The sequence below is a fragment of the Mesitornis unicolor genome, unplaced genomic scaffold, assembly GCF_000695765.1.
Source record: "Mesitornis unicolor isolate BGI_N332 unplaced genomic scaffold, ASM69576v1 scaffold35780, whole genome shotgun sequence".
NCBI classification, from domain to species: domain Eukaryota; kingdom Metazoa; phylum Chordata; class Aves; order Mesitornithiformes; family Mesitornithidae; genus Mesitornis; species Mesitornis unicolor.
In genome coordinates, this window is record NW_010156861.1 from 1 (window position 1) to 10382 (window position 10382).

At 40.5% G+C, this 10382-nt stretch overlaps 1 protein-coding gene across 1 annotated transcript; it reads left to right on the top strand.

The window, feature by feature from the left end:
- Positions 1-321: 321 nt before the first annotated feature.
- On the top strand, positions 322-9931 carry LOC104548647 (cyclin-dependent kinase 11B; the record flags this gene model as incomplete). The annotated part of the gene is made up of 14 exons (XM_010194730.1): positions 322-457; positions 1102-1217; positions 1715-1839; positions 2410-2548; positions 3093-3223; positions 4363-4485; positions 5648-5743; positions 5852-5983; positions 6794-6859; positions 7438-7607; positions 8349-8439; positions 8669-8790; positions 9123-9228; positions 9810-9931. Coding segments are annotated over exons 1-14 (1650 nt in total), but the record flags the coding sequence as incomplete, so codon positions are not given.
- Positions 9932-10382: the final 451 nt, after the last annotated feature.

Genomic DNA, 10382 nt, shown 5'->3' on the forward strand with positions numbered 1-10382 from the left:
CTCACCTCCCCTCAGGGCCGGTAGCTCCGAGCCTGGGCTGTGCTGGTAGCGGAGCTGTAGGTGCGTACAGCCGCCTCAGGGCTGAGACACCAGGCCTCGTTTGTAGACACTTTATTTTACTCAAATCGATTCTTAAGTTCGTAGCAAAGACTGCGCTTTTAGTTTTAAAAATGGGCTTTTCCGAAGGTTCAGCATAAGTCAAGTCTTTATTTGAAGATGGTATGTCAAATGTTTATCTAGAGCTAAGAAGCATAAAGTAGACGTAGCTGTGTTGGACTGTCTGTAGGTTTCATGAACGTTCTGTTCTTTTTCAGCGTTTTGTTTGGTTTGTTTTTTTTTAACTCCAATGGGTGATGAAAAGGATTCTTGGAAAGTGAAAACTTTAGATGAAATTCTTCAGGAAAAAAAACGAAGGAAGGAGCAAGAGGAGAAGGCAGAGATAAAACGCATGAAAAATGTAAGCAATCGCTTGATATCCAACCATTTCTAATGAAACCTGAGGAGCTTCAGTGCCTGTATTCTCATTTTCTGATGAAAAATCTGATGTCCTGCCAGTGGGATTTCTCTCTGCTTTTATGCATGTTTCATGTGTGATCTTGAATTCCAAAGTCTGACAGAAATACAGTGCTAAGATCTTGTTGGCCTTATATTCTGTTTGTTTCATAGGGGGTTAGAAAAGAGAAAGGGATTGATGTGATTAACTGGAACTTGCATTTTGAGTAAAACCTTTAAAGGCTTTATAGAAGAATGGGTTTGAGTAATTGTTCTTGAATAAACTTTATGTTACTTTATGTACCAAATAACATCATTTTGGAAAAAAAACCCCACAGTAGTTAATTCAATCCTACTTAATTGTTGTTTATTTTTGTGTAGTTACATTGAATTTATAGAAGTTCAGCTCTGATTGCAATCAAACTGTATTTGCCTGCTTACAACTATGAAATCTCTGCTTCGTAAGTTAATGTGCTTTACTGGTGTGACCAGTTGAGGATAGCTTTTGTGCCGGGAAGGAAAAAGTTTGGTACTATTCAAATATTTTTATTTCCTGACCTTAAAATTAATCGTGTTGTTTTTTTGCTCTTTCTTGCATTTTCACCACAGTCAGATGATAGGGATTCAAAGCGGGATTCTCTCGAAGAGGGGGAGTTGAGAGATCATCGCATGGAAATAACAATCAGAAATTCACCTTACAGGAGGGAGGACTCTATGGAGGACAGGTAAGAATAGGGCAATAACCTTGTTACCTTAGGAAGAATTGCTGAAATTAACCTTTAGAAGTACTGAGAAAAAGGCTTAAAAATATCTGAAGGGGAGAAGTTTAACTGCTCCAGCATGCAGATGTGCCATCTCATGTTCATAGAATATGCCAGGATGTCATTTCCAAGTGGTGATTAAGACTTAACGGTGTGTTGTGGTAATAAAGTGTTTCACTTAAGATGCAGTTAAAGCAGGCCTGCTGAGTTCTCTTCAGTTTTAATTCATCCGCAGTTTGCTTGTGTATTAAATGTGCACCTTTAATTATGTCCTAACTTCTCATCTGTGTGACTGTGATTTTCTGTAAGGTACCGTTAATGTCTTGATTCAGGGCTGTTATGGAAGTGAACTTTAATATAAAGTAATAAAATAGGAAAAAATGCATTCTTTTCAAAATGGAGAAAAGAGGGACTCACGCGCAGTCTGTTTGACAGTAGTTGTGATTTGTCTTGTGTTTTAGAGGAGAAGAAGATGATTCCTTGGCTATAAAACCACCGCAGCAAATGTCACGGAAAGAAAAAACCCATCATAGAAAAGATGAGAAGAGGAAAGAGAAACGCAGACATCGTAGTCATTCAGCAGAAGGTTGTTATTGCTACATTTGGATAACGTTTCTGGTAGCTTCCCGAGGTGAAGCCAACAGGCACTGTGTAGAAAGTAAATCGTAGTAACTATAAACTAAAGAAAACGCTTCAGGTAGAGAAGACAGAGGAATTTAAACTTGTATTCTTCCTATGATCGTGTTTAATGCCCTTATGGGAATGGCAGGGGTATATATGAGAGGACAGTAGTAATTCTGGGACAGGGACACGGAGTCTGCTTTTACTCTTTGAAGTCTGTTCAGCTTCTTTCTGGCTTCACTGTGTGAGGGGGTGGAGCTATGATCTTTGTACCTGACTGTAAAGGAAAAAAGCGTTCGTGTTGTATTCCTGTTACTAACAGCCTTTTTCTGTTTCTAACACAAGCATTTCTGCAAGATCTTAGTCTTTTAATTTTCCAACACCCTTTCAGATCAGGATTTTGCCATTAAGAAAATAACAGAAAACATGAAAATAGGTTACCTTAAGTTTCGTCCTTTCTAGTTTTGCTTTCTAAAAATAGGAAGACTCAATATTTTGAATAGTAACACTCCAAAATTAATTTTTGTTCATTTAGGGAAACATGCCAGAGTGAAAGAGAAAGAACGGGAACATGAGCGTAGGAAGAGACATAGAGAAGAGCAGGATAAAGCCCGTCGTGAATGGGAAAGACAGAAACGGAGAGAAATGGCAAGGGAGCATTCCAGGAGGGAGAGGTACATCCATCCCTCCCTCCCCTGTGGCAAATCAACACAGATGAACAGCTTTCTCCTCTAAACCTCTCTCTAACCTTTCCTTGTTCTGAAATGACCAAAAAATTGAGAGCAAAAACTTGTAAGGTCTGATGCCAGGGCCATGTTCCTGTGAATGTGCTGTCTAATGAAAATGTGTTCTTGACTTTAATCACTTCAGTAAGCGGCTTCATTACCACAGATGTTTCTAGGTGAATTCATTGCCAGTGTTTTACTGTAATGAGAAAAAAATGCAGATGAGATTTGCATAGTATCAGGGGCTTTATTAACTGACCTTGCTTAATTCCTGTTTAAATCCTGACAACAGTGCAGCAGCTCATGTGTTTTAGAGCCCATGGTCTCTGTTTTTAAAGGATCAGCTGAAAAGCTACATCAGTTTTTGACTGATGTGCAATCAGTGGCATTGTTGCTAATGAAATGGAATGGCCCTGTAGTTTGTTAGAGCAGAGCAGTTTTCCTTTACTTCAGGAGATGAGTTTGTAATGTAACAGAAATAATTCTTTTCTAGAGATCGTCTGGAGCAACTCGAGCGAGAACGAGAGCGAAAAATCCGAGAGCAGCAAAAAGAACAGAGGGAGCAAAAAGAACGAGAAAGGCGAGCTGAAGAAAGACGTAAGGAACGGGAAGCCAGAAGAGAAGGTAACTGTCCTTGTATCAATGTTGTTTGGGCTTAGTATGTGCTGACAGAACGGTGGAATGGAGGTACAGAAAGCTTTTTTTACTTAGGTAAAAATTAAAGTAGAGGAGCCTTCTATGTGGGAGGAAAAAACCAATCTATTAAGGTCTACATGGGGAAATAAAACAGTATCATGTGTTAAATATCACTGCGTATTGATTAGCCATTAAGTCTTTCTTTGCCTCTCTCCATTAGTCTGGTTTCCTTTAGAAACAAGATTTAAGTAATCGATATTGTCTCTGTGTGTGCGTGTGTATCCGTCACGGTCCCAGTCACTTCTGAACCCTGTGTCTGAGTCTGACCCAATTTGATAGAGATTGAAGTCTCAAAATTAAGGGTTTTTTTTAAGGATTTGGGGAAATAAATTGCAAAGGGAGGGAGAGAACTCATCTAAGTACTCCAGCCGTGAGAAAGACTGTAGTGGGAGTCAAGTGGGGAAGATCTGATAACCACGCACTGTAACTTCTACACACGAGCCCTCACTTTGCACACCATCAGATACTTGCCATCCAAGTTCGGATCATTTTTGGTTAAAGGATCTCTGTCCCAGCTTTCAGAGGTAGAAATCGGAGCCCATTCCTGTGTTCAAGTGACAAAGATTGTTCAAGAGTAGCAGAAGAAACTGCATTTATTGCTATTCTTTCTAGTTTGGCTCATACTAAACAGCTCATTTTTGTTCTTAGTATATGCATGGTACTGCTCAATCTATCTAGCTTTTAATTTTAATTACATTCATTGCTGGAAATGTTCTGTCAGCTCCTTCTAAAGCTTAGCTGGCTTTATTCTTTTATGTATCTTCCCAGACTGTCTACTTCTCTATCTGGTATTAACATCTTAGTTTCAGGGTGTTTACCATGTAGGATATAGGGCATCTTGCTTCTGTTTCCCAAGTATGGCAGCACCTCTCTGAGTAGTACAAACCCATGCTTTATTATGCATAGTAGTCCTTTATTCTAGCTTTAGTTAGGTTCCACTTCTCCCCATATCCCTTTAGTCTGGAAGGGAAAAGGAGAAGTATGCAAAGCAGGTGGTTGTGGCAGACAGAAGTATTCTCATCAGGGGGGAGAGATGTAACGATTTCTTCCGGTTTTGTTTTCACTAGTTTCTGCACACCATAGAACAGTGAGGGAAGAATATGGAGACAAAGTAAAAATGAGACCCTGGAGTCGCAGCCCATTACGCCAGCAAAGAGACAAGCTTGAGCAAGGAGATAGCAGGAAACCAGGTAGCATTTGCCACTGTATAATATCTTTGCCTGGGGGCCAGGAGGAGCTCTTGTGGGGCAGTGTTTAATTTTGAGTAGTAAACACACATCCCTGGTACTCTATGGATAAAGTCTTGTCCACTTCAGCCATGGTGGCATGACTGGAATATTCATGAATATTTGCAGATGTACTGTTCTCTAAAGCAGTGCTGGTTTCGCAGGTAATCGTGTAAGTGACAAACTGAATGAATCTTTCCTTTTTAGTGGCAGGAGTAGTAATTTTAAAAGTTTCAAAGGGAGGTACTTCATTTGATGGTGAAAGAAGCAGCTGACTGGATTTTTAAAATTTTGTAGTTGAATTGTCAGGATTAAAAAGGGATCGTTTGCCTCCTGTTGGATTTGTTGTCAGGATCTACACTACCTTAACAAGTAGTTACCTTGCAGGTATCAATGTAGTTTAAGCATCACTGATACTGTCATCTTGTAGAAGAAAAGAAATGCTTAAGGCAGTATTGCGGTTAGATGGTGACTTTTGTTTTCTAAGGCAGAAAATGGTCCTTCCCATGCCTAGAAAGTCTAAACTGTGAGTGGAGACCTTGAACAATTGACATGAAAGTGTCTTTGGTTGAAGAAGAAAAGCTCTGTCTGCCTTGTTAATGAGTGTAGCTGTAAAAATAAGTGCAACTATTGTAAGTAAGCTGATAGCAGCCTGTAGTCAGCTGAAACTCCAGGTGGAGGCAGGCAGTAAGTCCTTGAAGCTGCTGCCCAGCTCATCAGCAGTTACTCACACCTGCGTTTCATGGTCATCCAGAGGGATTGCATTAGAACAGTAAGCACTGGTAGTGAGTGCTGCAGACTGTGTTATGGTGATACTTGTTACCGTGTGAATTTATTTTCTTAAAGTTAATCTTACTGGGCCTTAGGCATATATCATGTTTAAAAATCAATACATCAGTATTCCATGTTTTTTACTGTTGATCATGCACCGCTGCAATTCAGAAAAACCGTTTGTCTTTTGAACAGTGTGAACTTTTATTTTTAGTGCTCTGTATTTCTAGTACAGAGTGTTCAGCACCAGTTTAATGGCCAGAGAAAGTACAGCAGTTATCTGGGTATTCAGAGTCTTGTAAGTAGAAGTGATACTCAGTCAGCACCCTGTTTTTAATTTTTGTGGTCTCAGCAGTAAAAGAAGAGAAACCAGAAGAAAGAGATCCTCTTTCAGACTTGCAAGACATCAGTGACAGTGAGAGAAAAACCAGCTCGGCAGAGTCTTCATCAGGTGATTAAATGCCATGTAGTAGTAGATGTAATGAACTGTACAGTGTCTGCTGATGAAACTCTCTTGTTGGAGCATGTGTCTACTCAGTTGTGTTTGATTATTCCTCAGCAGAGTCTGGATCAGGCTCGGAAGAGGAGGAGGAAGAGTCCAGCAGTGAAGGCTCTGAGGAAGAGGGAGAGGAGGAGGAAGAGGAGGAGGAGACGGGAAGCAATTCTGAGGAAGTGTCTGAGCAGTCAGCTGGTGAGTGACACGAGGCAGCTCCTGGAACCACGTGTTGGGATTTTCTTTGTTTCTCATTCTGTATTGTTTTATTTGAACTTTTTCCTTTTCTCCTAGTCTAGGATAGGCTGAGACCTCACAGGTCAAGATAACTAAAAAGAAAAAAAACAAGTACAAGTCATATTCTGTCCTTTTATGTAGAGGTAATGCCAATTATTCGTCTAAGAAGCCAGATTAGAGAGCGGAAGGCCGATATTGTTTTCCTGAACAGTGTAAGGCTATTAGCTTAATTAATTTTGTAACATAACAAATACTCTGTAGAGATCAACTCTGCATTTATCTTGGGGGGTGGTGAGATACAAACTTCTCTGTCATTTTGAATTATTTTCAGTTGTGAATTTCAGGTATTTTTTTTCATGCCAGTACAAGTAAATGAAGTTAATTAAAAAAGGTTCAGTAAAAATTTCTATTTACAGCCATTCCTGTTGTTAATTAGTAAAGAAAAGGCACAAAAGCGTGCTCTGATGGCTGTGTATTTCTCTTTAAAATCAATTGCAGTTAAGAGTTTCCCAACTGAATTTATTCACCTGCCCCATCCCAGAATTCCCAGATAATTGGTACGAGTTGTATTCGCTGCTGAAGCTGAAAGGCGCAGCTCTGTTGAACTGGGGGAAGGGTTTGCTTTCCAAGTGGAACAAAAGTGCGAGGTCAGTAACTGGATGGTGGTGAAGAAGGCCTGGGGAGTTAGAAAAGCATTTCAGGAATGATCTGCCTTACCAGGGGCTGCAGAAGCGTTGGGTTTATTTGGTTGAATTTGATTCTGTTTTGCAGAAGAGGTGAGCGAAGAGGAAATGAGTGAAGAGGAGGAACGGGAGAATGGAAACCACATCCCAGTTGGTACAATGCAAATACTGAATATTTAAAGTAGCGTTTGGCTGAATTTTTGCAGCCAAATAAATATTTTTACACATACTTAATAATATTTTAAATTTATTTCTTGTGGCACTTTTGCCATCATTCTAAAGCATCATTTATGTGGCATTTTGGGGCCATTCCCATGTCAGAATCAAATCTGTTCAGAGGAAATCAGATCGTATTCTCATCAGCTGATGTTTCCTTCTTTTTCACTTTGGGTCTCTTGTCCCGTCCTCTCATCAAAAAAACTTTGCAACCAGAATGAGATGTGCTGGGTCAGTTTTCTCTCTCATTCTGTTAGTGTAAAGATTTGTTTTTCTGACATGCAGCATTTAATGCTGGAAACTTTAAACGAGTTCTTGAGAGCATCATCTCTGCAAAGAGGAGAAATTGGGCTTCTCGCTGGTCTGTACTGCTGCAGTGACTTCAGCTGCAGCAGTTGCACACCTGTGTCGTGTACCATGATCAGTGTTTCATTACCTTTCTTTGTCTGAAGCTGAAGTGAATTGTTGCAGACAGCTCCCTCTTTCCACGACTGATTCTGACTTTTAAAGTTACAGAGTCGAGGTTTGACCGGGATTCGGCAGGAAGCGAAGTGGAAGAGGAGGAGGTAGGGGAGGGCACCCCTCATTCCAATGCAATGACAGAAGGAGACTACGTTCCCGACTCGCCGGCGTCCTCCCCCATTGAACTGAAACAGGAGCTCCCCAAGTACCTTCCTGCGCTTCAGGTAGAGGAGCACTTCAAGGATGCTTGAGGGTACCATGGGCAAATGGGTTTCCTTAGCTGCTTGGTTAACATCAGAAACACGAATTTGTGTGTGAGAGAGTTTATGGGCAGAATATGTCTTGATAAATCACAAAACACACATCTCTGGGGGAAATATTGCTGTCTTTTTTTGACAAGGAAAATTGGAGCAAAAATGAGATTACTCTTTTAGATAGAGATGAGAATGTAATAATGTGTTTGGTACTCTGATATCTTGGTATTGCTATCTGAAAATGGATACTTGTGAGTGAAGACTTCCATTAACGCGAACAGAAAGTGATGGGTGGTTATTCTTTTTGTAGCCAACGGCACAGTGTAGAAATATGAAGAGAGAGCACATTTTTATTAATTGAGCTATGTGAGAGATAATCAGTCCAAGGTGCTGAGTTGCTGCCTTTGTCGTTGTGGCAGAAATTTCAGTTTATTCTGTGCAAAAGTGAATGAGTGAAGAGTTATTGAAGTGATATCGTCAGTCTACTAAAACACACACTCTGTCCAGGGTTCCTATAGAGAGGAATATAGAAATAAACCCCAAAGATACCTTTTTCGCGTGGTGTAGCCATGTTGTTGAATTCTCTTGGTAAATTTTAACTAATCCTGTGAAGCTGCTGAAGTTTGCTTTATGTGTTCTTAAAAAACCCCAAGCAAAACCCTGCCCCAGATGCTGGAGGAGTAAATGTTGTCTGTGTGTCTTTTTTACCAGGGATGTCGTAGTGTGGAGGAATTCCAGTGTTTGAACAGGATCGAAGAAGGAACGTATGGCGTAGTGTACAGAGCGAAAGACAAGAAGACTGGTCAGTATGGGTGCTCTCCAGTTGTTATCTGGGTGGTGGGGTTTGGGGTTTTTTACTCTTACTTTGCTCAGATGATACTGACTGCTTCTCGGCTCAACATAATATCCTGGGTAATAATTTTCCTTCAAATCAATTAAATGAGTGACAGAACACTGGGACATCTCTTAACGTGTATTTTTTGAGCTGTGCAGTGGGAAGCCTGCAGTTAATCATTCTGTTTTCTTTGCAGATGAAATTGTGGCTCTGAAGCGACTGAAAATGGAAAAGGAAAAGGAAGGCTTTCCCATTACCTCTCTGAGAGAAATAAATACTATTCTGAAAGCACAGCACCTAAATATTGTCACTGTCAGAGTAAGGCCACAGTCTTCTACTTTTTCTGTTTTGTTCTTGCAATATTGCCTCTTGGCCTTTTAAAATGCCTTTAAAAATGTTAGTGTTCCTAGCAGACCTGGTTTCTATTAAGAGTTATACTACCCATAAAACTAAATAGACAGTGCCTGTCTCTACATGGTGTTTCGCTAAAGTGAGCTATTCTATTTTGGGGGTTTTTGTCAAAAAAAATTACATTTTCTGTGGATTTTCCCAATGGCAGGCTCCATTCAGCCTCAGCCAGCAAATTTCTAAAATTCACTTCTGCCTGCTTTTTAAATACCATGCCCTTGTTTTGACAATTTGTGTTGTAGGAAATCGTTGTAGGCAGCAATATGGATAAAATCTATATTGTCATGAACTACGTAGAACACGACCTCAAGAGTCTGATGGAAACAATGAAGCAGCCATTTCTCCCAGGTACGGTTTGCCACGGCTCTGTAATTCTCCAGACTGGCCAACACAAACCCTTTCTTTGAGCTGTTCTGACAGCAGAGAATGAGCTTTGTGCAGTGACGTGTGCTGCCTTGGAATGTCCTGAGTGCGCTTTGGAACAGACTTCCTTGTTTTTTCCTCTGTTTGATCTGATTTTACTGATAAAATTAAGATGGGCTCATAGGCTGGGAGTGCCAATATCCATGGCGATATCTGGCTGATAAATCCAGTTTGCGTGCTTAGGGTGAAGTAGAGGCTCAGAGGTGAAATTGAGGGAGTTTCCCATGTGCTAAACTGGAAACGAACACTGGGTTTTGATTTTGGCCACTTCCTGTGTTTCTGAGAGGCATTCATTTCTGAGCATTATTTGGGCGTGTTCCAGCTGTCCCAATTAATTTTGCTTATTGGCAGCTCTGTGGGTTTAACTGCTCGTTTTATGGTGCAGTCTATACTGTGCCATTTACTTGACATCCTTTTCTCCCCCCTGCCCCTTCCCTGTTCTCCAAACAAAAATTAAAGACAGATTTGTTCTTTTAAATGTATTTGGCTTCTTTTTACCATTTCAGGTGAAGTGAAAACGTTGATGATTCAGTTACTGCGAGGAGTCAAGCATCTCCATGACAACTGGATACTTCACCGAGACTTGAAAACGTCCAACCTGTTGCTCAGTCATTCAGGCATTTTAAAAGTAAGAATCCCATGAAATAACATACCACACTTCTGTAAAAGCTTGTGTTGCAGAATTCCACTGCATTATAGCTGTGTGAAGAGCTGGATGAAATGTTTTACATGAATTTTAAGAGGTCTGAGGTGTGGCTTGTAAAACAGAGTTACGAAAGAGTGAAGTTTTAAAGAGGTGTCCATGCCACAGTGGTGACAAATAAGCATGACCCAGTGCCTGCTGAATTCTTGATTACGTGTCTGACAATGTCCTCTTCCTGGTGGTGCAGCGTAACTTCTGCGTGACAATGTCGTTTACTTTTTTGATAGCAACATTGTGGTGTTTGAACTGGGGTTGCCCTTTGAACTTGAGAGATGATTGTGAGGCTTAATAAAAAGCATAAATCTCTGTGGTAGTGCAGAACTGTACAGTTACTGGTGGAGATGGAGATTCTCTTGACAAAGTCTTTTAAAAAAGT